This window comes from Lutjanus erythropterus, chromosome 24 (genome assembly GCF_056507025.1).
Source record: "Lutjanus erythropterus isolate fLutEry1 chromosome 24, fLutEry1.hap2, whole genome shotgun sequence".
NCBI lineage: Eukaryota > Metazoa > Chordata > Actinopteri > Lutjaniformes > Lutjanidae > Lutjanus > Lutjanus erythropterus.
Window position 1 is genome coordinate 7320723 of NC_139340.1, and position 26884 is coordinate 7347606.

At 40.8% G+C, this 26884-nt stretch overlaps 1 protein-coding gene across 5 annotated transcripts in view; it reads right to left on the reverse strand.

Moving 5' to 3' along the window:
- Positions 1-22805, reverse strand: part of LOC146304607 (receptor tyrosine-protein kinase erbB-4-like) — a 319877-nt gene extending 297072 nt beyond the window's left edge. For all 5 annotated transcript variants that reach the window (XM_084713356.1, XM_084713357.1, XM_084713355.1 and 2 more), the window contains exon 1: positions 22478-22805. In XM_084713356.1, the coding sequence (XP_084569482.1) occupies positions 22478-22541 (64 nt within the window). In that variant the 5' untranslated portion in view covers positions 22542-22805. The remainder of the gene's footprint in view (positions 1-22477) is intronic.
- Between the last annotated feature and the right edge of the window lie 4079 nt (positions 22806-26884).

The window sequence follows — 26884 nt, forward strand, 5'->3', positions numbered from 1 at the left end:
TGTTAGTATTGTGAAAAAAATATTAATACTTTAATATATTTGGCAAGCTTACTAGTCCATTTATGAAACTGAGAATCAATTTAAAGGGCCAGTTCATCCGAATTAGGCTGTGTACATATTTCTCACTCAGTCCTAGTGGTATCTAGCTTTATTTGACTCAGTGTTGTAGTTCCAATGAAAACTGTTCACGTCATGGGCTTTGTCATGGGCTTTGTGATGGGACATTTTTCTTGGAAAGGTCCATTGTATTGGGTTGGCAGCAGAAAACAATTTTATGCATAGGTAATTTGGGTAAGCCGCCCCTCTAACCTGGTTGTCTACTATATATTTACAATAGGTAATATGTTGTCTGTTTCAGCGATTCACTGCATGCCTGCGAGGTGCATGCCATATTGTAGCGTCCCTCTGTCTGTCCATCCATCCATCAGACTTCCTCGTCCGCACTGAACATGTGTTGTGATGCAAATGAGGCCCGCTGCCTCCACGCTACAACACCACTTTTTAATTGAACCTTTTGATCTGTGGCTAATTCCACTAATTAGCAGCACTATTCTCCCCAACAGAATGTTTTCTGTTGTGCAAGTGTGTGCGTGTGTGTGTGTCGGTCCTCCTTTTGCTAACTACCCACCAAGCCCATTGCCGGCTGGCATTTAAAAGGGCTTCCAAAAAAAGCAAATCTCCGTTCTTTATCTGAGGCGCAGAACAGACAGGTGCGCTGTTAAAGGTAATAACGTTACATAAAAAAAGCACAGATGCTCATTATACAGGCACACACAGGGAAATGAGCAGTAAGTGTTTTATGCGCCTGTATAGTTTTATATCGGTGTTGTACTCTCATCGCCTCCGAGTGTGGAAGCGACTGAAAGAGAGGCGTTTGTGAGTCTGAGGTGATAGGAATGCAGCTGCAGTCTGTTACTGAATGCAGTTTATATACTCAGTGTTAATGTGATGATTAGTTTTAATTTGTGCCTCTGTGTAGTAAATTATGAGTCTGTGATATATATGTACAAACAGCCTCCAAATGCCTCATGTATAAACACAAGCACATCATCATTTACATAAAGGGCAAGGAACTGCAAACAACACAATGTAATGTAATGTTTTTGTTTTTCTTCAAACTAATCAGGTGGCTCTATATAATCATCAGGCGCTCTCTTGTAAAGGAATACTCCCACAAATATATTCATATCATGTTTCTGAAAAGTTTGGAGCTTGTTAATTCACTGCAGGATTCACAGCATTTACAATGGTTTCCAACGGATAAAAAAATTTATCAAAGTGTCACGTCTCAAAGCGCTCCTGCAGCACATCCCTCTGCAGTGCCACAATCTGCATACAAAGAACATGACTTTAGACTTTAAAAGTTCATGCACTGCATATGCCAAAGTGCAATTTTGCATGCAGGTAATATGCAGATTCTTCCCATCAGTTTCTTTGGAGAGAAGGTGCGTCCAAATGCCATTCATACCAAATAAATGTCAGGTGATGAAGTATAAAGAGCGGGAAAGCACATTATATGGATGGTTGGATAGATGGGTCAAACAAGCGCAAGGAAGGGTTTATTACACATCATGTGACTCCCAAAACGTATTTATTTTTGAAGCAGTTTTGCTGCCTAAACCTAACCAAACTTGGACTTTCACTGCACACAATTCCAAAGTGTCAAGTGGAGTCATTTGTTCACAGACTGAAGAGACCTGCTTTCTTAATACACTACTTCTATACCCACTATTGTCTCCTCATAGCTCTTAAGTTCATAAAAAAAGTTAGCTATTTCATACCAAAGTTATGACTGTTTGGGACATATTGAACACGAAGATCGAGGGTGATTAAATGATTAGTTTATCAACACAAAATTAGTTAACATCTTGCTGGCAAAGATGCCAGCACATCCCTTAAATTTATGGCTTTTCTGTGTCTTTAGTGCCGAGTGATGTCTTAAAACAAGCAGTATTAAGACGTCACTCGGGCTGGACAAAATTGACATCTGACACAGATTAAAACAAATAATTCATTTGGAAAGCAAGTTGCAGATAAGCGCTAAATAATATCTCCATTACAATCCAGTATAGTGAGGTTTTATGAGTATGAGTTACCCTACAGTAGATGATGTTTGGCACTTTGTTGGCACGTTGCACTTTGAACAATCCCACTCCAAAAGATCTGAACTATCCCTTTAATGGTGCTACTCTCTGCTCCTTTCACATTGTTCAATAAATGTCCATATAATAAACCAGCCATTTATAAAACACAAAAATGAACTTTTTCATTTGCAATGTCAAACTGAAGCAGCACCAGATGCTCTGAAAAAAAAAAGTGCACAGTTTCTCCTCTTTTTTACCATGTGGCGAAAGCTCTTGAAACCTTGTCTCCATTTTGGTGTCAAAAAGGCATTCATTACTGAAAAATTAACTTTGATTTCATCTACAAAAACCTGACTGGCTGTGAGCAAACACTGCATGTCAAAATAATTAATTACTTCATTTCTCCTCCCAGAGCAGCAATGACTTTTAAACAAGAAAGAAAAGAAGTTTAAAAACTGGAGGTTATCTCACTTTTACTGTCTGTTTCCACACACACACACACACACACACACACTCTCACACACTTTCTTCTCCATTGTTGCAGGTTCTCTGCGAGTCTCCAAAGCTGTCTTGATAACTAGGGACCCCCCGCCGCCTCGCTCCCCTAGATAGCCGATTACCGCAGCCCTCCCACTGATAAAACTGGGGGCCTTGCATCACCATCTTTTCTTACAAAGCTTCGTTAGCGCTTTCCTCTCTCCGCCCTTTCTACTACATTTACTTTCAGGATAGCTGCGATAGTGGACTGCTCCAGATAGAAAAACTCTGACGTGGGCTGTGGGGAAGTTGCTTCTTTTGCAGGAATATAAATCGGAGGGGGGAAAACAAACCATAGCGGCTCTCAGAGGTGATAAAAGGCCTTCATTAAGTTCAAATGTTAAATGGTTTGGATGTGTGGCAGAAATTTAACACCCTCATAATGTTTCCCTAGAAGACTTTTTTCCTTTTTCCCCCCCATTTGCCTTGAATGAAGGTTTATGCGGTCTCCTGTGGCATGTATATGGTTGAAGGAGCTGCAGAGTTGAACTTGTTCGCGAGGGGAATAAAGGAGCGCGAATGTGGTTTCTTATATGTTTGATGTCGCACAACAAAGAGCGCTCAGCCTGGAAGCGCCGCGCTGCGAAACAGCAACACAGCACAGTTACAAACTTAGAATGCCATGTCAGCTTTCGGCACTGCTGACTTTCCCTCCCCTCTCTTCCTCTGCTCATGCCAGTCAAAAAAAAACTTCCAGGCGGATGAAGCGGAGACGGAGAGATGCGGGAGCTGATACCCGTCAGAAGACACAGAGGGGAGAGGGGGAGTGAGTGGCAGCTTACAGTCTTGTCCATCCCACGCCAGCCCGAGCAGGACTGCATCCTGTGTGTGTGTGTGTGTGTGCGCACTTGGATCGCTCCTCTAAACGAGTGCCAAAGCATGATTACAATCTCAAAAGTGGCAGCAGCACTCAAGACAACAATTGATTATGTCTGCTTTCCTTGCTGCACTTGAGAAATCACTTGAATGCAGCAGAGACGACTGTTTGGCGACTCGCTACTATTGTCGGTTCAAGAACGGAACCCCAACTGTGACCAACAATCAGTATACAATCAGCAATTTTAGCCAAGCATTGTGATTGGTCAGATACATATTTGCTCGTTTGCATAATTACAATAAAGATTTCATTGTTGATTACTATATCAACAATATATACTGAATGAGAAAATAACCTTTTTCCTGCACAATTCTGCAAGAAAAGTAGTCACGCAGTTAGCTATATAAAACCCCCAACAGTCACACTATATAAGCTTAGACATACTGGTTTGCCATTTTATCTCGCAGACATTGGCCTTTTATTAAATATCAGATATCAGCCAGTCAGTGTCCTCTATCACAGATATGATGGATGCTCTTCCCTAAACGCAGCTACACTAAAAAAAGGCTATAAATCCTGCAATGCGGGTTTATTTTCATTGCAATTCTAGTTTAAATGTCCATGTTTTTGCTCATTTAAACTGTAGAGGGTCACCTTGGTTGCAAGAAGCAATCTAATAGGAATTTATTAGAGAGAGTAGAGTTGCACAATGGTGTGAAGTTGTTTTTCAAGGCTTTTCCACCAACTGTCAGTGTAATTCTTTGAAAAGAAATTGCTGAAGATACTCAAGTCTAAATATATTCCTATTTATAGAGTAGAGTGGACAGAAGCCCCGTTTACACCTGTCATTAATATGCGTCTCGGGTGGTCTGGTCAGTGGACAGCACTAAGTACGGGTGTGCACCTAAGATGCATTGAGATCTGATCACTTAGACCACATTCAGAGGTGGTCTGGGCCACGAGACGGACAACCTCATCTGCTCCAGTCAAGTTTATGCAAGCCAAAATCCAAACAGAAGTTATGTCAGGTTACTATTCATATAGAGCAGGTTTAAACCAAATAGGCCGACCAAGTATGAAGGCGACAGCGATGAAGAAAAACTTCCTTTTAAGAGCCAGAAACCTTGAGTGGAACAAGATATTGTAAGATTTCCATTTGGTTCACTATGATGAAAATGAATGTTTGAGGAGAAACGAAATAAACTTTGCAAAACGACTACAGCAAATTCTTAAACCATCCTGCATTAAATGCAATACATCGGGTTGTTTCTTTCTGTGTTAAAAACATTGTGTCAGCTTACGTCTGTGTGTCTGTCTCCTTCCTGCCAACCTTCAGCAGCCAAGTGTTTGAACACACAGTTTCACCTGATTTCACCATTACACTTAAACTCAATAAAAGAAGACAACAGTTTCAGATAGCAAACGTGTCAAATTTTACTTTCTTTGCTGCCCATGGAGAAAGTCTCTAACTGTCCTTCAATAAAAGTTTTTGAGTTGTTCGGCTGAGTCAGTTCAGAGAAACTTTCCAAACTTTTTACAATTCTGGCAATGAAAAAATTCTTCATGTAAATTCTGTAAATGTTATACATTATTTTTCTTTGTGTATCTAACATTATGTGTGTTTGTCCCCCAGCATGTTGTCCACTGTTGATGTATGTGTTTAGCGGGGAAGTGAGATGTATTGTAATGCCAGGTGTAAACCTGTATAAGAGCTGTTCACTTGTGATTTGATCACCTTAGACGCATGTTATTACCAGGTGTAAACGGGGCCAGAGACAATAAAACAACCAAAGGGTGCATGAATTAAAGTGACAGACGAGTCACGCATTACTTTCAGCTTTGGGCAAATACCCATACTGTCCTGTACCTGCACACTAAATTTCATTTATGTCAACATTGTTTATTAAGACTAATGAAGTTTCCTTGGATAAATGCTCAGCCAGACTCAATGAAGCTGCCTCACACTCGATACCAAAACAAGGCAAAGGATCACAGACTGTTAACAGTGTATATGAGTGATGTAACAATGTCTAGTCTGGTATTTCAGCTGTAAAAAATGTAGTCTGTGAAGGCATTTGATGTGTGTCTATTGGCTGACCGTGCAGATGTGAACTCACTTTTAGACAGGAGAACTTTGCAGGGGAACAGGAGCTGTCAGTTCCGTTGACATCAGCTAAGGTGAATGGGAGGTAATCGGATGGAAGGGACAAAGGGAACTTAGTGGCAGAAAGTACACATAATTGTATGTGAACACCCCAAAATTAGACCAATACTTCAAAACTGTAGGCGATAATCTGCTGGAATGACAGCCTCCAGTCTTCTGAGAGAGCAGGGATTTATTTTGCCCCCATTCAATCCAGTTAGTTCCAAAGGTGGACTGGCCACAGGGCATGTATTTGCTAATAAGTAAACATAATGTTTTTTTTCTTACTTTTTCACTGCTGCATCAATGGGATATTCAGATTATTTGACAGTAGTTGGCATGCTGTCAGTTAAGAGAAGAAGAGGGGGCACCAGCACAGAAGCTAAGCAATGAACTGCTGTGACCAGGGTCAGCAACAAAAGGTATTTTAGCCACTTAAAAAAGCCCGCCCAAAGAAAATCAATATCAGTTCAAGTGTATGCTACAGTTAGGATATTTCCTCTGCTTTGCGTTACCGTTGGACAGCTTTGTCTGACAGGAAAACTGCCGATTAACAAGCCAAATATTGCTCTCTCCAAACCAGCCAGACTCCCTAGGCAAAATCAGTCATTTCACTTCACAGAACACAGGAGTCTCTGATTTACAAGTGCCCCAATCTGTTCTGCTATGGTGTGACTTCTGTATTTTAAAAAGGATCATTTGGATTCACTTAAGTCGCACAATAACACAAACTAAGAGATCAAGGCAGTGATAAACCAGCAACTCCCTCGTTCAGTGAGGTAAAATAACTTCGCCAATTGAGTTTGTTTGGTTTGGAGAGAGGGGTAACAGCTGTTTCCTGCCAGAAAAGACTGTCTGACAGCAAAGTAAGGCAGTGAAAATATTCTAAATATAGCACACACTTAAAGTGATTTAGATTTTTTACGTGGACCTTCTATTAAGTGACTAAAAATAACCTTTTGTTGTTGACCTCGTCCACAGCTTAGCTTCCCAGCTCCATCTGCTGCAGATAATACATTCATAAGAACCTCATACAACTCCACTTCAAATAATCTTTACTATCCCTCAAAGATGTTGTCTGTTATCAGCAACATAAAGAAGAGCAACACATTGCAAGATGACAAAGTCAATGTAAGAATATCCAGGAACAAAACAGTGTTATTTGAAATCCGTGATAAGTCGAGATTAGAGTAGATCAGGATAAATAATTATGAAAAGCTTAGGAGAGCTTAAAGTCTTTAAAATGTGTGAAATGTTAGAGGAAATCTGAAATGGTCAAATACAGGTCACTGCTCTTTTTTTTTTTTTACTATAATACCAGATTTTGTTGATGGAAGTGGGTGCTGCAATCACCTGCTTTCCCTGTTCTGAACAGGAGCAGCTTTAGGTTAGCCCTCCAAACGTGAACACGAGTACACACACACACACACCATTAACAAACACGCTGCTCATGCACGCCTGAGGTATGCGCACGCACGCTTAGTCGCACACACACGCGCTGCTGATGTCATTTGGGAGCAGCGGCCTTGAGACGCAGCACTCTAATTAAGTAAATGAGAGAATCGCGGAGGCAGATGGTGGGAGAAGAAGAAAAGGCAAATAGCCACACTTCCTCCTCTTTCTGTCTGGGTAGCCCACAGGGCTGCAACTGTTTCCCTTCCTCTCACCTCTGCCTTTTTTTTTTTTTTTTCGTACTTCTTCTGCTTGCTGGCCTTTTTCTGGTAATTCACTCTGGAAGAACACACATCACGCTTGCTTTCTTGTTGTCGAGATCTCTTTGTCTGTTATCCTTGTTATCTCTGTTCCTCTGCCTCTACGTGTGTGTGCTTACTGTACGCCCGTGTCACATGCGCTGCAGGTAGATATCATGTCCCCCAAAAGGAAATGGAAACTGGAAATGAAATATGACTGCTTGCGTTGAGTGTCCGTGTATCTAATATGTTCCTATGTAGGACAAACTGCACATCTTTCCCCTCGCCATATTTCATGTCAGTGTAATTTCTGTGCTGCTTAGCCTGTCGGTGTATGTGTGAAGGTGTGTGTGTGTGTGTGCATATTCTCTGTCTGGCACTACAACAACTCTCTCTCTCGCCGTCTTATCTTCACTTAAGAGAAAAAAAATGTTTTTGCACCGAGTCTCTGCTTGCTAGCTCAGTCAAACCATGACATTTTGTCTGAGTGAAGTAGCTGTGATAGAAATTGCTTGGCTGTGTTGTCGCCCTGGGAATCCTGATGGCCAGTGAAATGGCTGAAATTCTATTTAAAGAAATGTTCATCTGTTAACAGTTATAATCCTTAATATTTTATGAAACCAAAGCCTATTTATGGTCTGCATGTTTTCAAAAAGTTAACCCTTAAATGTACCAATATTCAGTTAGTGGCGGGGTTCGCCATTCCCACCCTGGATTCAAAAAGGCTTTCGGATCATCCCACTGTGGTGAACATTATTTCCAAAGAATGCCTTGAGGGAATTTCTTCCTAAATGGCACAGATGACCACTTGCACTCAAGGATGAAACAACCAGGTTTTGGTGGTCAAAGGTCACTATATTCTATGTTGATCCCACGGTTGTAAATGCTTTACTTTAGGAACACTTTGAGGGAATATCTTCAATATCCACTTGGATTCTGAGTGTAGGGGCACTTGTAACTATTTAGTTGTTACTTGTAATGATGCAGCTGATCTCTGGGGTCAACTGCATTTATTTTAGTAGTTATAATTGAGGTTATAGCTAAGCTCAGTTTGAATTTACACGCAGTTTGTGCAACAAGCTGCTGCACAGGGTTATAACAGGCTTTGAAAAGTCTGCAAATCCCCAGAAGAACCCACAAAGACAACAAATAAGACACATTTCTCTCCCGTTTTACAAATACCGACTGATGAGCAGGGTCTTATTTTTTACCTAATTGGATTTATAGTGTTTTCTCGGCTGGAAAAAAACCTCTAAAAGCAGCCTATAATCCGGCACAAAAAGCTATGACAGACCACAACAATGAGTTTTGTGAGTGAACCTGTTTGTATGCCCCACTGCCCCGCGGTTGAAACATGATTTCAAGGGAGTGAAAGCCTTTTGAGAATTTCATTTTCAAGCGGAACACGGGCTCGCAGAGGGCAGCGGCGTGACGGCATGAAGCGCTGTCTGTAACACCGGACGATGAGACCACGCGTCTCTTTTTCGACTCTATCAGTCCCTGTATTTATCTCCCGCTTTCTGAATGTCTCTCTGTCTGTCTTTCATACTCGCTCGGTATTTTCTCACAGGGCTTATCAGCAGGAAAACACATGAATACATGCAGCCACTCTGGAATTTAATGGACTTGGAATGAACCTGGGAACTGGCAACATAGAGACATTTCAAGTATTTTAATATCAATTTGGTTTGATTTGAATGAATTTGCTTTGATCGCTATTTTATATTCTATTTTCTCTCTTGTTTTGCTCTCATACCGCAAATTATGGTGCAGGTCTTCATGTGCTGAAACAATGGCCTCTTTGAATAATTGAAAAGTTGTTAAATCGTCAAAAATGTCAATCAGTTACAACTGTGATAACGAATACAAGTTAAATTAAACAAGAAAAAAGTCAACCCAATGTTGGACTCAACAGTCGACAATTGCATCAAAAGGCTGACTTGCAGATTTGGGCATCAGATCATGAAATGTTTTTATGTACGGTTATGAAAGGCTGTTTTTGCTTTTATTGTCCAGGCCAGGTCCAATAAAGAAAGAACGTGAATCTTATGTGGTCTGTTAGGATATCTCAAATTTGTAATCTTTCTACATATCCTTAGATTAGTTCATGAATTTAAGTTATTATATGGTTTACTTTTTATTTGGATCTCCTTTAGCTGTTACAATGCAACAGCTACGCTTCCTGGGGTCCATGTAAATGGTTACTTGTGTTTAGACTGTATTTTACATTTGAGAACTTTGGCTTTACTTTTTAATGAAAATTGTGGTTATTATTTTATGTTACTCAGGTAACATATTATTATCCCCACCAGGTGTACGCTGTAGAGAAGAAGGACCTCTGTGATTTACAATTTTTGAAAAACCTTGAAAAACCCTTCTTTTTTTTATGCCGCCACACCAGCTACAGCTGTGGCCAGAATCATTATGTTTTCAAGTTATCTTATTCTTGTGAAGGTGATATCTCAGGAACACTTAGAAGGAATTTCTTCCAATTTGGTACAAATATCCACTTGGACTCAAGACTGCACTGATTAGATTTTGGTTGTCAAAGGTTAAAATCGCTGTGACCTTATTCTTGTGAAGGTAATATCTCTGGAATGCTTGTAAATGCAGATGTTTAGTGGCAACACTTTATTTTGGCAGAGAACAGTTTGTAGATCTGTGCATAATCCACTTGACAATACCCTACAAACCAATATTTATTTGCCAATGCTAATTAGATTTATGCAATTTTATTCTAAGGAACTGCGGTTAAGAACAAACATAAGCCCACACACACATACGGTATTTGTTCTTCATCTTTCTCTTGTCTTTTGATACAACCAAGACATGTGTGACCCCATTAGCATTATCCATGGAGACAAGACAAAACAAGGCCCTGCAAGAGTGTGTGTGTGATATTGCATCAAACTGATGCAAATATAGATCTTGACACACTTCACAATCACACAATAGACACTTAATAAATACACAAGTGCATGCACACACACACAGTGAGTGCCTGTGTGTGTGGCCCAGGCTGATTAATTGGAGTGTTCAGCAGCGGTGATAGCTGTACTCCTCTGAGACAACACACTGTCTCTCTCACTCCACCTTAACCTCTGCTGGACACACTCACACACATACTGTACCTACACACACACACACACCATCCCTTCCTTTCTCAGCTGAAATTAGACCACCTCTCCTGCTTTCTCTCTCTCTGTCTCTGTCTCCCATCTTGCAAATGACCCGCCATCAGCTCACTTTCACCTTGCCAACAGCGATGGTGTTTTGCCGCGGAGCAACTGGTTAAGGTACGACGCAGGGGAGCACTCGGGTGTGTGTGCGTCCAAGAGTGTGTGTTTTCGCCTCTCAGCTGCAGACAAATTAATGAGGCGATGCACAAAACCATAGAAATGCACAAACAGATTCTTATAAGTGCACTCTATCCAGCGCTCTCTCATCTTTCTTGGCGCTGAAGGTGACTCACCTTCACACACACACGCACACACACACTCACACACAATAACAGCAAAGCCTGGCCAAGGTTTTCTCCTCCACGAGTTTTATGTACCTTTAAAGCAGCCGAAGGAGCGGCCATATTTCTACTGGACTGCAAGGTGACTTCAGAGAGACAAAAAAAAAAAGCAGGAAGGTGGGGGGTAATGAGGATGAGAAGAACAAGTAAGAGTCTCCACCTCTGGTCAAAGGTATTGTTCCACTCTGTCCGACCCACAATCCCTCACTATCGCCCTCTCCATTGTCTTCCCCTCATCCTCTCATGCTCCCTCCTTATCTGTCCTCAGAGACTTTCCATCTCTTCGTCGCGCTTTGTCTTCCCGCTCTCCTCCACGCGCACACACCTCCACCTTTTCTCTTCCCCCTCTCTCTATTCCCTTCCTCCCCAGTCAGCTGTCACGGCTGCCACTTTCTCGCGCCCACTCATTTATTACAGGTCACCATCGCAGAAGGGGCCGTTTAAAAAGGACAACGTGCCCCATCTGAACACACACACGCTCAGGCATATATATACACACACACACAACCTCCAGCTCATACAGTATACATGGCTTTGTACCTAAACACACTGAAACCTGTAACTAATATGCACAAAATTTTGTGCATGCTGCAGTCATTCTGGAAACAATTTGACTTGTTACTTCTTAAAAAAACAGATGAAAATAGCTGTTGAATCTTTTAACATCTTTCCTTGTCATGTCTTTATTTTTTTGCACCAATTTAGTAGTATTAGTTTAGCTAATTTAATAAGTATTGGTATTGATAAACAGTATCAATATTTATATTGGTATCAATAACATCCTAATGACACCCACCCTCCTTGCAATTTTCCATCCAAAATTTTTTTCTGCCAATTTTCACTGTAGTTTTGCACATAAAAGCATCCCAATTCAGATCCACTTGAAGAGCTGAAGTCAAATTAAAAATTAAGCCTCGATTTCAAAAAAACAAACTTCCTCATATGCAAAAAGAATTGATTTTTCCCAGAATTCATCTTATCATGCAGTGCTTACCCGGAGAATGTGCTTTAAGTCATCTGTTTTTTTCTTTTTCTTTTACCAAAAGTGAACCTTTCTGATGCTCAAAATGATTTGGTTTCTTGGCAGCACTACACACCTTGGAAGGAAGGACAAGGGTTTGCCTTACAGACTACATTTAGAGCTCGCAGAGATGTATCCAACTTTCTGCTTTGCCCATAAGCAGGACCACGATCGCCCCTGACAAAACACAGCAAAATATAAACAGAAACTGTGGTGCATTAAACACCCTGCTGATTGGGTAACATCTCTGACACAGCCACCAAACCAGCAAAACGCTGCTGCACACTGTTCAGAGGAAACATGCTGTTCAGGCCAGAAACTGTAGCAAAGGGTGTGTTTTCAGATTGAACAAGAGAGAGATTCCTGAACTTGTTCTTACTATAATTTGAATTTATGTTTGTTTTCATGATATGCCATCAGAGATTAAGGAAACATGCAAGGCTGAAATACTCTGACAAGAACGTTACAGCCGCAGCGTCCTTCTTTGAAATTTCTATTCTGGCCTGTAACTGTTTCACATTTCTCATTAATTAAAGTTCAAATTAATGCTGAATGTTCGCTGAATGATTAAGTGTCTGCTCATGAGTAGTGACAAATCATTAAAAATCCTTTAGAAGGAATAAATGTTTATAACTTTATAAACTGAGCAAAAAGTTAGAGTTGGAGGCAGTAAAACAGGCAGTCACTGAACTCGAGCTCAACAGTGTGTATTTTCAGAGCAATGGGCTTTTGTCTTTAGGACAACGGGCTTAACTTTACACTGACAGCTGACAGTGAAAAACAGCTGCTCAGCTTCCAGTGTAGGACTCGGCATCGCTTGTTATTTTCAATTTAAAATGATGCACTCGTCTTGCGCTCCTGCAGTGCTCCTACAGCCTTCAGCCATCTTATTTTTGGACAGGCAATTGTTACATATTGCTCCTTTAAAAGCGGAAATATTTTCCTTGCAAATTTTGTTGAATAATCCAGGCAAAATACACACAAAAGCCTCCTAGAGGAACTGACAAATGTAGCAATGTTACAAGGATTACATTCAATTAAAGTACACATTCACACACATGCTGCACTGTATGTGCACATGCACACTTGGCTGCAGTAGTCTACTTTCATTATTTTGCCCTTGAAAGTGAACACAGCATGTTTCCATGTTTTTAACACCGTTTTAATCTTGTAGAATTAGCTGAACACGAGTCTCAATTGCGGGGAATGATACTGGGTTTGTGTCCTTAAAATACTACAACAACATCTCACTGATATTACATCTTAATCCTTGTAAACTTTGCCTTCCTCTGCCATGACGACAACCGGAAAAATACAATAATCTCTTGTTATTTTTTCTTTTTTCATTGTGGGCAAATATTCAGAAAGAGAATTAAAACAGGGAGATACAGGCAGACTCTGGCAGAAATAGCCTGATAGACACAAAGGCGCACACGCCTAAGCATACAGAGTATCAATCACACACACACTCACACTCATGCTCACACACAGAGTAATACACACTCACACATTGCCAGACAGATTAAGGCCCTGATTAAGGCGGGTGTCGCATAAAAGTCTTGGAACAGTAAATATCCTTAATTTGTAGTGTAATTAAACAGATTAGCTGCCGTGAATATCTTAACAGGGATTAGTGCACACACAATACACCAGGCGGGCTTGACTATACACACACACACACACACACACACACACACACACACACACACACACACACAGGGAGTAAACTAATGAAAAACATCCAAAATAGCTAGGTTTTTAACAACCGTGACATGCAACTGTGAGACAGATGAGTTGGTGTGTAAAGGTGTGCGTATGAGTGTATAGTGACATCATACAAGAGAGAAAGAGGGATACCACATAACGGAGGTAGAGACATAAATCCACAAGTTGGGGTTGAACTGCCGAATCGACACGCGCGCAGATGAGGGATTAGAGACCAGTGATCATTTCTCCTTTCACAGACTTTCATTACAACGTCAGGCTTTGTCAAGGTTACAGGGGGAAAAAAATTCTATTGTGATTTTAATGCCCTCTATTGTGCCGCGCTGAGAGGCAGAACAGAAGGCAGGGGAAGCCAGAGAAAGGAGGCAAAGGAAGCGAGAGAAAAAGGCCAGACTCGTCGTGAAAGACCAAGTCGATGGCACTTGATCCTGCTTCGCCAAAGAAGTGCTGCCAATCAAAGGAAGCTGAACACTGTCCCACTTCCTGCCTTGGCCTCGTGCCTGAGCACAGCGCTGCTAATGTAGATCCAAAGCCAACACTTGTACACACAAGCACAGATGCACAAATGGATGCATATGCGCACATACATTTTTGTCTTACAAGGCAGCACAGCTTTCACTCAAAACCCTAAACTTTATGCTAATCATAATGCTAGCACAAAACACCCTAAAAAGCTGCAGAAATTCATATTTTTACTTTTATATTTGATCAAATGACAACCCTATGTGTGATGCAATAACTCCGCAGAGAACGTTCATCCAACTCTGTGGTTCCTCGCAGCACTATAAAGCGTTTTTGCATCTTTTTGCCAACAGTTTTGGTTTGAAGGCTTATATATTTATTGCTTTAGTTCACTTCACTGCTTTCTAACCTTGTTTCTAGCCACAGCAGGCAGCTGTTTTCAGCAAAACTCAGATAATCCAACTGTCCATAACCTACCGAGCATGGAACATTCTTTAGCTAGCAGCTATTTTCCTTAGGAGTTGGTGGAGACCAAAAACAGAGCTAAAAGAAGTGTGAACATCCACCAAGTGACCAGAAAATGACTCCAAATTAATGTTAATATTTTAAATTTAGGGTTCGCTTTTAAATGTATATATTTATGGACAGTTAATTGTAATTTAACCTATGAAATTTCAGTTTAGCACTGTGCTGTCATACATGACATTATCCAGCATCACACTACTAATGCAGGCTATTTCTGGACACTATCATTGTGTAGTATATAACACAACAAATAGCCTTTTCAGTGTTAATATGGTCCTAGTTTTCTGAATAGTAAATTTCTGTTGAGTGACACTGTTGCTCCCTAATGACACTTCAGAACAGAGTTAAGTAAGATTATCTACACAGTAAATGCTCTGAGCTGCAGGAGAAAAGTAGATAAACATTTTTAATAGACTAATATTATGTCTCTGGAAAGTTTATGCATATTTAAGCCCCATGGTTAACTGTTATCTAATCAGATACACACAAAAAACCAGCAGAAAGTTAAGAGCTGATGTCCAATACCAATAATCTGTAGGTGTATCATCATCACAACCGCTTTAACTGGCAGAAAAGTCAGGAAAATTGTTAAAGTGCTTATTAATTTCTTGTGTTACTCGTTCTAATTTCTATGAAATGATTAAGGCACATTTAGAAAATTAGAATTTGAATGAAACCCACTTACTGTACTAATCGTTAATGTTTCTGTGAACTTCAGACGACATTTACAGCAACATAAATTGAGTTCAAAATAGTCCCTTGTGTTATGTTTTAGGTACAACTTCAAAGATTAATTATTTGAAACAGCCAGCTCTGATCATTTAATTAAAAATTAATTAGCATTTAGCTTTAAATGCGGAACACACCTTCCCAGGTTTGAGGTAATATGAATCAGCGATTAAAAAAAATGGAGCGAGGCAATCAGTTGGGTGATTTTAGACTGCTCATCTTTAAAAGCTGACACACGTGGCCAAAATCTTGACACACAATTAGCATCTAAACCTCGGTCCAAAGGTTTTAGAGTCTAGAAGTAAACACACATACACACACGCAAAGAAATACATGTGTGTAAGCTTGTAAATGACAGTTTGAGTGGTGTAAGGAGCTGCCGACAGCATGTTGTCCATGAAACAAATTGGGTGTCGTAATTAAAGGGGGAAAAATGAGCTGTTTTCCATTCTCCCTGTGTGCTCAGTGACAGCCTCACACACGCACATGGCTAATGAAAGACAGAGGGAGGAGTGTGTGCGAGTGTGTAGATATGCGTGTGAGAGAAAAAGGAGGAAGGAAGAGAGGGAAGGACAAAGGCGAGGAAATGAAAAAGCTGTTAAAAGGAAAGAAAAGCAGAGGCAGTGAAAGATGAAGCAGAGGAACAGAACGGAGATGTTAATGGATGAGAACAGGGGGGAGACAAGGTGTGTGTGTGAGGGAGACAGAAGCAGAGATGAGGAGACAGATAAAGAAAAAGAAAAGAGATGACAAATGTGTGAGAAAGGAAGTGAAGGGAGAGCTAATGAAATACAAGTCAAAGTAAAAGAAAGGTTCTTATACGAGCTCTGAAGTGGTGTGAGCCAACCCGTACTGCTCGGAAAGATCTGCGTGTGTTTGCCATGCTTGCCTGCGTGTGTGTGTGTGTGTGTGTGTGTGTGTGTGTGTAGGAAGCCCCTCAGACGCAGGATGGAGGCATTTGTCTCTGAGTGGAATTACAAGTGGCGGGCCGAACAAACCCTCCAGTGGTCTAGAAGAAACAGAAGAGGAAAGGAAAAAAAGATTCCTCTGTCTTTCCTGTCCTTTCTTTTCCTCGACCATGCCTCGCTCATGCTGTGTGTGTGTGTGTGAGAAAGAGAGAGAGTTGAGAGCAACACAAACCACTAAAAGTAGATTCAAGACTTGTGCTTAAAGCAAACAATGAGGAAGCATAAAGCTGCCTCGCACTTGAAACCCACTAAACAAGGCTTCCGCTGCCCTTTCACCCATGAACTCGCATGACTTTGAGTGTTTGCTTGTGTGTGTGTGGGAGATAAATGAATAATAGGGGCCTCATTTATAAAACTCCTCTTAGATTTATACTTGAACTCAGTCTTGAGATCATTTCCGACACTGAGCATAACAAGCCTTACTTCCAAAGGCTTGTTATGCTCAGTAATTTCAAGGTTTCCCCAAGCAAACTGTTAGGCCCAGTGGCAAATAACTTTTGACAGGGACTGGCGAATAGGTGTCCTTTTTGACAGAGGACATGGCGTGGGCCAGCATCAGACTGATGGCAGTATTAAGGTAGGGTAGGTTAACAACTATAGTCGAATTTTACAAAGAATCTAACCATGTACCGTCTTGTACAGAACAAAAGAAATTAAATTGCAACTTTCTTGACTTTTAAAGTGACATGTAATTCATCCCATGGGGGACACAGGAAGGGGAGGGACTTTGCCTTTCCATGGATGAGAGCAGCCGTACATCACGACCCATGACCACACACCCCTTTTGTTGAAAACAAGCACTGTAATAGCAGCCAATCAGCGTGCGTCTGTGGCAAACACTGCATCACAGGTTAGTTCATGATGCAGTTAAATAAATGACGTGTGCAGATTGTGTCTGTAGATCGTAGTGAATCAGAATTTTCTGACATTTTATGGACCAAAGACTTAACTGATTAATGACGATAATATTCAACAGATTAATAGATGATGAACATAATCATTAGTTGCAGCCCTACTTGCATGTTTATGATTAATAAACATTAAAAATACATCCCCCAACAATAAAATTCCCAGATGCTGACACTGAGGGAAACCCTACATTTGTATCTTAAGCATGGCCTTACAATTACTGGCTTGCCCTCATATAATGTGGCAGAAATGAGGCTTTTTGTTAGATGAGATCACAGCCATGGTTGAGGAGACTGTGGACTAAATTTCATGTCAAAAGTAGGGTTTTATAAATAATAAAACTGATTGTTACTATAAATGAAGCTCCAGGACTTCTGCAGAATCAGCATGCATGAAGAAATTAAAAGGAGGGCATGTAGATTCGAGGGTGTTTAAAGTAAATCCCTGTGCATGGGTGGACTGTGTTTTCTGTGTGGGAGTGAGATCTCAGTCCTCCTGAAAGGGGACATCTGTGCCAGGCTTCCAGCCTCCGACTAGCCAATCTAACTCACACTAGGAGTTGGCACCGGACGCCTCAGCACAACCAAAGCCAACCCTGCTCATCATTAGGCAGCAAAGGCACGGGGGTTCAAAAGTCTGTCCTGCCAAACACACAAACACAGCGCCAGAGACGGAGAGAGGGACTAAGAAGCTTCGGGGATGATTACAGAGGCCAATAAAGCCGCTATTTTGCACCCAAGCCTTGGATGTTTTCCTTCCCATGCTGTGCAGTTGTGATTCCGCATGTAAATATTTGGGTGGTTCGCAAACTCGAAAGAACAGAAGCCCCTCTGTACAGCCGGCGGCAAACAAGGCTCGTGACGTCGCCGGATCGCTTTCGAATGCCTGGGAAGAGAAAAGTGGGAGACAAAAAGACACTGCTTTTTTTTTTTCATACGAGAGGGAACAGCGTCATCTTTGTTCGGCCCGTGGAGATAATAATCTGAACGCCGCTTCAGACGAGAGGAAGCGTACTGCTGTCTCAGGCCTCGGAAAAGCGTTCCATCACCCCCACATGTCACATAGTCATTTGTAAGGCTTCTCTTTAGACGGCCCAGTTGTGACAGAGGGAGCAAATAACAGCCCACACCTCAATGTCACCCTCACTCAACTGCAATTATTATTCTTTTGTGCAAACTGCCATATTTTACCCTCCTTCTGCGTGGCTCTGTCACCGGAAGACACAGACAAACGCACCGAAACGGTCCACATCTCAATCAGCTCGTCAGAAACGACAAACTTGACTACCATCCAGCCAAAGCCTGGCACGGGTTAACGCCTGGCAGATATCAAGTTATGATAGCAATGTTGACTAATTTAGAGCAAGATTGAATTCCTTCACCCCCCTCATCTCTCATGCTGTCAAATAAAGGGCTCGCGGTCTAGACTGATGCTATCAAAAAAAGCTTAATTAGCTTGTAATAAATTCTCATTTCCGTCAGTCTTCTACAAAGCCTCGGCCAGCTCTGTGGCTGCGTGTGTGCCAGCTGACAGACGCCCAGTAATTTGATACTGGCATTCAGCGGGTTTCCTTCCCCACCACCCCCCTCCTCTCCCCCGGCCATTTCACAGGAGAGCACGTCTTTAAATGTCACCCAAATACACACACACACACACACACACGTGCCAATGCAGCCGTACACACTCCAGAGCTGTGGCGATTGAAACATTCGAGGCACACAAACAGACAGCTGTACATGCAGGATGATGAAATTACTGTGAGCTTTGTTCAGGTGCAAAAGGTGAGATTTTCTTTTTTGCAAAAGCTCGGTTGTCTTTTTAGCCTAAATCAAAAAACAGGGAACGGGGTCCCATCCTCACAAGTTAAATATCAAAGATTCACCCTGCCGAGCTCTGCAGAGAAATCAGTTATTCAGGAGAATATCATCATCTTTGATTTGGCATTTTGCTGAGTTCTTCTCAGGACACTGAAAGCAAATCAACAGATTCTCAAACAACTGGCAGCAAACATGCCGCCCAGAGAAAACTGGATTTAACTGGATTCATTCTTGATCTTGGACACAGTTGTTTGACAAATCTTACTCGCATCTCACCATCTTCGTCAAAGACAGGAGTAGGGATCGGCTGATGCGCTCTTTCCAGGGCGGATACTGATGATTACTAATCAAGAACAGCAATAACCTATGATTGGAATCAATATACATTTGCAGTAAAAATCAAATTCCAACACAAGGCTTCACTGGAATGCCTTTGAGGATCCGTTCGATTAAAATACAACTTTTCAACATTCAACCAATCAGACGATGTTGTGGGCGGGACATTGAGTGAGGCCAGAAACAGGTGGCTACAGACAGAGAGGGGCGGCTGTATCACAACCAAAGTAGCACAAAAATTAATTGAAACGAATTCCTTATTTGCAATCAGAAAAACAACAACAACAAAAACAAACAGATTCCGATGATTATAAATTGCTGAAGATCAGATCAGGCTAATAATCAATCAATAAACATGCTAAGTCTTGGGATGGAGGTTCACAGATCACTTGGTTAATCAATTAGTGCATTAAGATGTTATTTATGGCAACTAGTTTATTTGCTAATTGATTGTTTTTTTAAGTAAAAATAACTCCAAATGTTCTTATTTCATCCTCTCAGATGTGAATATTTTCTGGTTTCTTTAAACCTCCAAGTCAGTAAACCGAATATCTGTGGGTTGTGAATAAAACAAGAAATTCAAGGACGTAACACATTTCCATTTTCTAACATTTTATGGACCAAACGACTAAACGACCAATCAGATTAATCAATAATGAATATAAGTCTGCCCTAATTTATAAAAGTAAACTGAATGTCTTTGAATTTTATACTTCAGGTCAAGTAGCACAAGTTTTTAGGCTGTGAGAATCTATAATTAGTTGAGAAAATAATTGTCAGATTAGTCAGCGTCAATAATCATAAGCTGCTACCCAAAACCCAGTATCCTGCTGAAACCAGGAAGTCAATTTACTTCCTTCAGACCTGAGTGATCTGGGAGATTAGGCACAGAAAAGCCGGCTTAATTGTACAGATTTTTTTGTTCTGTTTCGCCTTCCAAGATGTCCAAGATGGAGGAGAAAGTTGGTCAGCCTCCAAGTAAACACTTGAACACATCAGTGGGGTTAATCCTGAACTCTGAACTAGTTTTTTTTTGCTGTTTTTATGTTTCATTTACATCGAAATGAAGATTAATATGAGTCTGTATAAGCATCTACACAGATACATTGCCAACAGTGAGTCAGAATAGAGCGAAACATCAATCAAGCAGCTCACTGTGTGAATACTTCAAGTTTTGGCACACAAGTGGCTGTACTTTACATCTCACACACACACACACACACACACACACACACACACACACACACACAGACATAGTATAGTGTATACAGCTGACTGGCAGGAATGCTGCAGACATTTGTCTCGCAGCAGGAGCGCCTGACAGATTCAATCACCATGTTAAACACCAGTGAGGTGAGCATCTCCAGCCTTGACTGACTTCAACCTGCTTTAAATGTGTTTGATTTACGGTGCTGGAGATGAATTTTTTAAACGACAATAAGGAGAGGGAGATTAAGTGAAAGAGAGGCGAAAGAGTGGACAGATAGGCAGCAGCACACAAATATCTCTCACCCACAAACACCCACACGCACAATGAACTTCCCAAGAGGCATAGCTCGGATTCTTGGGCAGAATTTGCATCACAAATATCTTGGATGGGGAGTGTGTGCACGGAGGATAAATAAAGCAGTGAGGGTGCCACTTTTTCCTCCCCATTCATCCCGCCTGTCACCCATCCATCCGTGCATCCATCCACTCCTGTTTAATAGGCAGCATTCAGCGCCTTGCATCCAAGATCCACACCACACAGCCGGAGGGGGAGTGTGTGTGTTTGTTTCTCAAGCTCTGCCTGAGGAGGACCACAAACCACCAGAGATCGAGCCAAAACTCGACCTGTCCTTGGAGGCAGGGGGAGAAAAGCGTCCTGGAATCCTGTTTGTGCTGCTGAGAGTTTGGGCGATGGCCAAAATTAACCTCTTGAACATCAATCCACAAACTCTTCCTGCTTTCTGCTTGTGGTGTTCCTTTCTAATTCCACCTCCTCAGTCCTTGCCAGAGCTTGATTATATCAATTAAGAAGGCAGATTCTGGCACCACAAAGTGCTCATCAGCCCAAAAAGAAACACTAAATATTAACGCGAGTGCATCTCATAGTCTGATTTGATTCCAAAGCACCAAACTCCAAACCAAACAGAATACTAGAGCATATTAAAATCCTTATTGACCAGTGCATCTGTGAACAAAAGGCTGATTTAAAAAGTTCAAATCCTCATCATCAAAGCTTCTGACAGTTATTCATCAGTGTGATTTTCTTGCAAACCCTACATCATGCACAAAATATCACCAAGCAAGTGGTGAAAACTATCTGCAAACAACCTACAGGGATGCCAAAGGAATATTACAGCCAAGACATAAATAAAAATATCATTAACTCCACTATAAATTGACATTTGAGTACCATGGACGTGTTACAAGGCTATATGGGAATATTGCAGGAACATTAAAGTGATTTTCGTCCAGGGACTCACACCACAGGGGTCCTAATGATGAAAGGGAGATGTTTTCCCACTGCATATCCATACAGCCCCTCAGTATATCTGCTAACATCTAAATTATTCAAAGACAGTAAGGGATGAGAGCTGTGCCACTGGTGCAACAGAGCTCAGTTCAGATAAATCAGCGCAAATAGCCGCGGTGCTCGGTCTCTATCAACGTCCGCTTAAGGGAATTAAATTAAAACGATCAGATGGCGCATTCATTCATATTTAGGGTGCAATGTGAAACGGCAGAGTGCGGGCAGAGATGTGCTGTCTTTGAATGGATTCTGAAAGATGACTGAACCCAGATTTCTTTTTACCACAAGATATATCGGATTTGGCACGTTTTACGCACAAAAATGCGCAGCGATACATTTATAAGGGGTTAAAAAATATAAGGAGGGGACTTCGGGTTTTACGCAGAGCTCGACATTATGCCCGAGGCTGCTGATATCTTACAGTTTACTGCAGGTGTGATGATACAAATCAGCATCAGCATACCGTGCTTGGATGTGAACTTGTGTTAAGTTTGTACCAGTGATGTATAGCTAACGACACAGGTGTTAAACACTGATGTCCACTCATCATCTCTCAGAAAACAAGTTCCGTGAATGCATCCTCCAACTCTGCCCCAACGCAGAGGCTTACGGTGTTTTTGTGGGTGTCTGGACCCTCACTTGATCCCTGACCGGGGAGACCCGGGCGCAGAGACTCACCTGATTGCGCTGCACCCGATCGGATCACCACCAAAGTGACGAGGACGCAAGCGGTGAACTTCATCTTGGAAAGGGGGGCTACTTGTCTTGTTAACTCCCGTAACTCACATGTCCAGTTAATAAGATATCCTCGTTTTTTCTCCTCACACACAAACACAGAAAAATAATAAACAACCAAAGAAGAAAAAAGGTCGGAGTCTTCCTCTTGGCTTCGGCTGGCACAGTTTCCGTGCGCATCCAGGAGCGTGGAGAGCTTTTACGCGCCGCGCTGTCGCTGTGTTTGTTTATCAGTTCCCACACCAGTGTTTAGGTCGCTTTCCGCCGCGGTTACTCTGAGCCATTTACTCCTCACACTGCCATAGCGCCGGTGGCTTGAGGGGGGAGGAGGGGGGAGGGAGGTGGAGTGTGCGTTGGGATGGGGAGGGGGGTCTGATCACGCCTCCTTACAGTGATTGACGCCTCCTCGATCCAGTTACACCGGCTGTCCAAAAGATTAGGAGCGTTTTGTCTTTTTTGGAAGTCCGCCCACCTCACTTATCACCTCTCCTGATTGGCTATTTGGCTTCACTGCTGCTGTCAGTGCACCTGTCAGGAGCACATTTTTGTTTTGGTTCCCCACTGGGTGGTGTAGCGTCCAAATTGCTACCTGTGTCGCCACAGACAACACAGAAATGAGCCTTTTATTATCTGATAATGATCATAATTTAAAGTTCTATTGGTTACATTTACAGAGCAATATATTAATAATATACAGGGAGAAATTCCTTTATAGGAGCATTAAGGATAGAACAGACATACTAATATTTTACGCTATTATAACTTTCCATTTAATATTACATATTATTTTACAACTCCTAAAAAGAACTTTTGTATGGAAGCCCAATGCTGCCAGTAAAAGAAAAAATATCCTTATAGTAAGTCATAACTGCGACATAAAAAGTAGAAATTGTGAGCTCTGAATGAAAATAATAAGATTAAAAGTTGGAAAATATAAGCTAAGTCATAATTATGACATAAATAGTCAATTAGAAAACAAAAAAGTTGAAATTATAAGACAAAAAGTATAATTGTGAGATAAGAATTCCTAATTATGAGATAGAAATCCTAATTATGAGGTAAAAAGTCAAAATTATAAGATAAAATGGGAAATTATGAGGTAAAATGTCATAATTATGAGATAAAAGCAAAATTATGAGATTAAACAATCATAACTATGAGGTAAAAGTCAAAGTGATGAGATAAAAATTCAAAATTATGATATAAAAAGACAATTTTAAGAAAAAAAAGTCAAAAAATTAGATAAAAAGTGGAACTTATTAGATAAAAATTCAGAATCATGAGATGAAAAGCCAAAATTGAGGTAAAAAGTCAAAATGATGAGATAAAAAGTGTGAATTCTGAGATAAAAATGGAAATTATGAGATAAATAGTCCAAATTTTGAGATAAAAGTGTAAAATATTAGATAAAAACTAGACAGATTAAAATACATGACTTTTTATCTCCTCAGAATGACTTACCATGGGGATATGTTTTTCCTTTTACAGGCAGAAATGGGTTTCTACACTTTTGCTTCATTTGTGTTTGTACATTAAATGTAGACTTGGAGAAAAGTTTCCAGGTGCCAGCAGCAGGGTCAGCCTCTGCAAATATCCACGGGTAGAAGGCACAGCCTATAAACTTTGATGATGCCGCTCTAATGGGGCTGCAGTGACGGGAACGGCTCCAGCAGTATACCATTTTCAGGGCCGCTCATTTTACAAGCCAGTGTACCCTATTCTGCTCTCTGGCTCCGTTTCTCGTTGGACTGATGTGAAAGTATGAAATCGGCGAGGACAAAAAGATATTGATTTGTGATCCATGTAAGGTGAAAACTCGCAGGCATAAACTGGCTCTATTAACAAAATGACTCTACAGCTCTAGAGTGCAAGAGGACTGGAGTGATCCCTCATGTCCCCACAGTGCTGAAGAGGAGGTTCATTTGGTGTCCTCTGCTGCTCTCTAGGGGAATTTATGCAGAACTACTTATTTTGAGGCTCCTCTCTGAAGGTTGCATGAATCATAACACTCTTGAGGGACATAAAATAACATTTGGGCTTGTAATTCTCCCACATATTATGCTCATAACAATGGGAATTCAACTAAAAGGCCTCATGATGACTTTAAAGCCTAGTTATTATTATTTTTGACAATAAAAACTGAGGTAAGACACTGTATGAAAATTATTTGGGGATGCCTACAAGGGCATAGGTCTGGTTTCAACATTACAGGACGGAGGGGCACATATTAACACTTTATTTTCTGAATTTTGGTGATATTTATGCACTGATTTGTGCCCTTTCTGCACCAATTTACAGTGAAAATGATGATGGAAAACAGAAAAATCAGGTGCTAGATGACAAAATATACTGGAATATAAAGCAATAAGGCGCTCAGGTAACCAGTATGTCAAAATAAAAGTCCTTCTGGTACTTTGATGCTTTTATTTAGGGGGACAGATGCATGTGTTCTAAATATTGAGGGGGACCTGTCCTGTCCATCCACTCCAAAATCAATGATTAGCCATCTGTAGGGGCCAACCATCCTGTCATAATTTTAAAACTGGCAGTCAACGTTGTAAGTTTCAATTTAGTTACACCACTAGTTCCCACTGCAGAAGGGGGGACATGGAATTAACTGAATATGATTTATGTCGGGAAAATAAACAAACAACACTTTGCTGATGCTGTCACACTCCCTGTCATGCTCACTAAAATTCAGCTTGAATCCTGTTTTTAATCAGTTGCTTCCCCAATTATTGTTGATTGATAATTGATAATAATTGTGGGGTGGGGTGGCCTGAACTTTTTACAGCTTCTGAAGGGGGGCATGCCAAACAAAAAAAAAAAGTTTGGGAGTTACACCATCTTGAATTACTAATGCATTTTTAGTTGTTAATGGTGTTTTTGTTGCACCTTTTCTCTTAATCAAGTGGAAGGTCCAAAGAAAAATGTATTGACACCAGAGAGGGCTGGGCTTTTTTTTTTTTCTTAAAACAACTTTTGTCTAGCCACTAAATGAAATTTAAAATGATAGTTTCAAGTTTTTTTCAGACGGCCGCCAAGAAACCGCGGTTATATAAACCAATTATCGCTCTCTCCAAAGCCACCAAACTCCTTTGTCCAAAACAGTAATTTTTCTTCACAAAACACAGAAGTTGCTGCTCTACTGCAGCCTCGGTTGGTTAGTTTGATTGTGTTATTGTGTTACTTTGGTGTTTTCGCCGGTTTATGCAGCTTCACTGAAGTCACACAATAAAGCAAACAAACTGAGCAATCAAGGCAGAAGTAGAGCAGCATTTTTTTTGTGGCTAAAAACGTATTTTGCCGTTGCCGTTGATGAATAAGTAATGCATAAAACCCCACTTCAAAAAACCCAAACTATTCCTTTGAGGGTTTAAAAATCAATGTTGTGTGTTTTGATTGAAACATTCATTTTGCAAACATACAAACCAACACTAAAATGTGTAAAATGCCCTTTAGTGTGAACAAAAAAATGAGCAAAAGAGGGTTTGTCTTTAAAAGAAATCTACCCTCTAAAATCTGAACCTGAGGGAAATATACCACACTGGTTGTCACTCTACACACAACAGTAAGAGATATAAGAAAACATTTACTTAAGCTATGGGATTAGCCTCTCTCTTTCTCACACACACAAACACACACTCATACACACACATACCAGCAGTGCAGGCAGCCTCACTGGGTGGCAGCACAGCACAGAGCAGCCTTGAGAATACTAATGAACGTCACTCTGTTCCCGTACTGAAAAATCTGCAGATAAAACATTCAATTAGTGAGCTGCGTGAGATTTGCGCTGATACAAGTGTGACATGAAAATGGGAATTCTCTCTTTGTGCTCTGAAATGGGAGCCCAGAGTGAGGATTGATTGGATGATTACAGAACAACAGCTCATACTGAAGAGGGTATTTAAGTAATCCATTACAAATAACATAAGTAATGGGGGAAAACCTAACTGATAGACATTTAATTAAAAACTTATGAGCCTATGTATTATCTTAAAGTGATAACAATTCAAATAGAGCAAAAAGCATTATAGATTAAGTGATAACTGTGTATTTAAAGATCTATTCTGGAGAAAATAGGGAGTTTATATACAATGAAGCTTCTTATTATGGTTTCTTGTGGGCTTTTAATCTTTTTGATACTTTCTCTAGCCTTTAATATTCCAACAATAATCCACATGAGACAAGTGGTGGGAATTTATTGGGACTTTTTGACAGCTCTTACTACTTTCAAGATCTCATGTGGCTTCCCATATGCTTTAATATTTGCATAACATGGCTGTGAATTAGGGCTATATATCATGTGATAGCTTTGTTTTTCCTTCTAATGACTCCCTGCGTTCA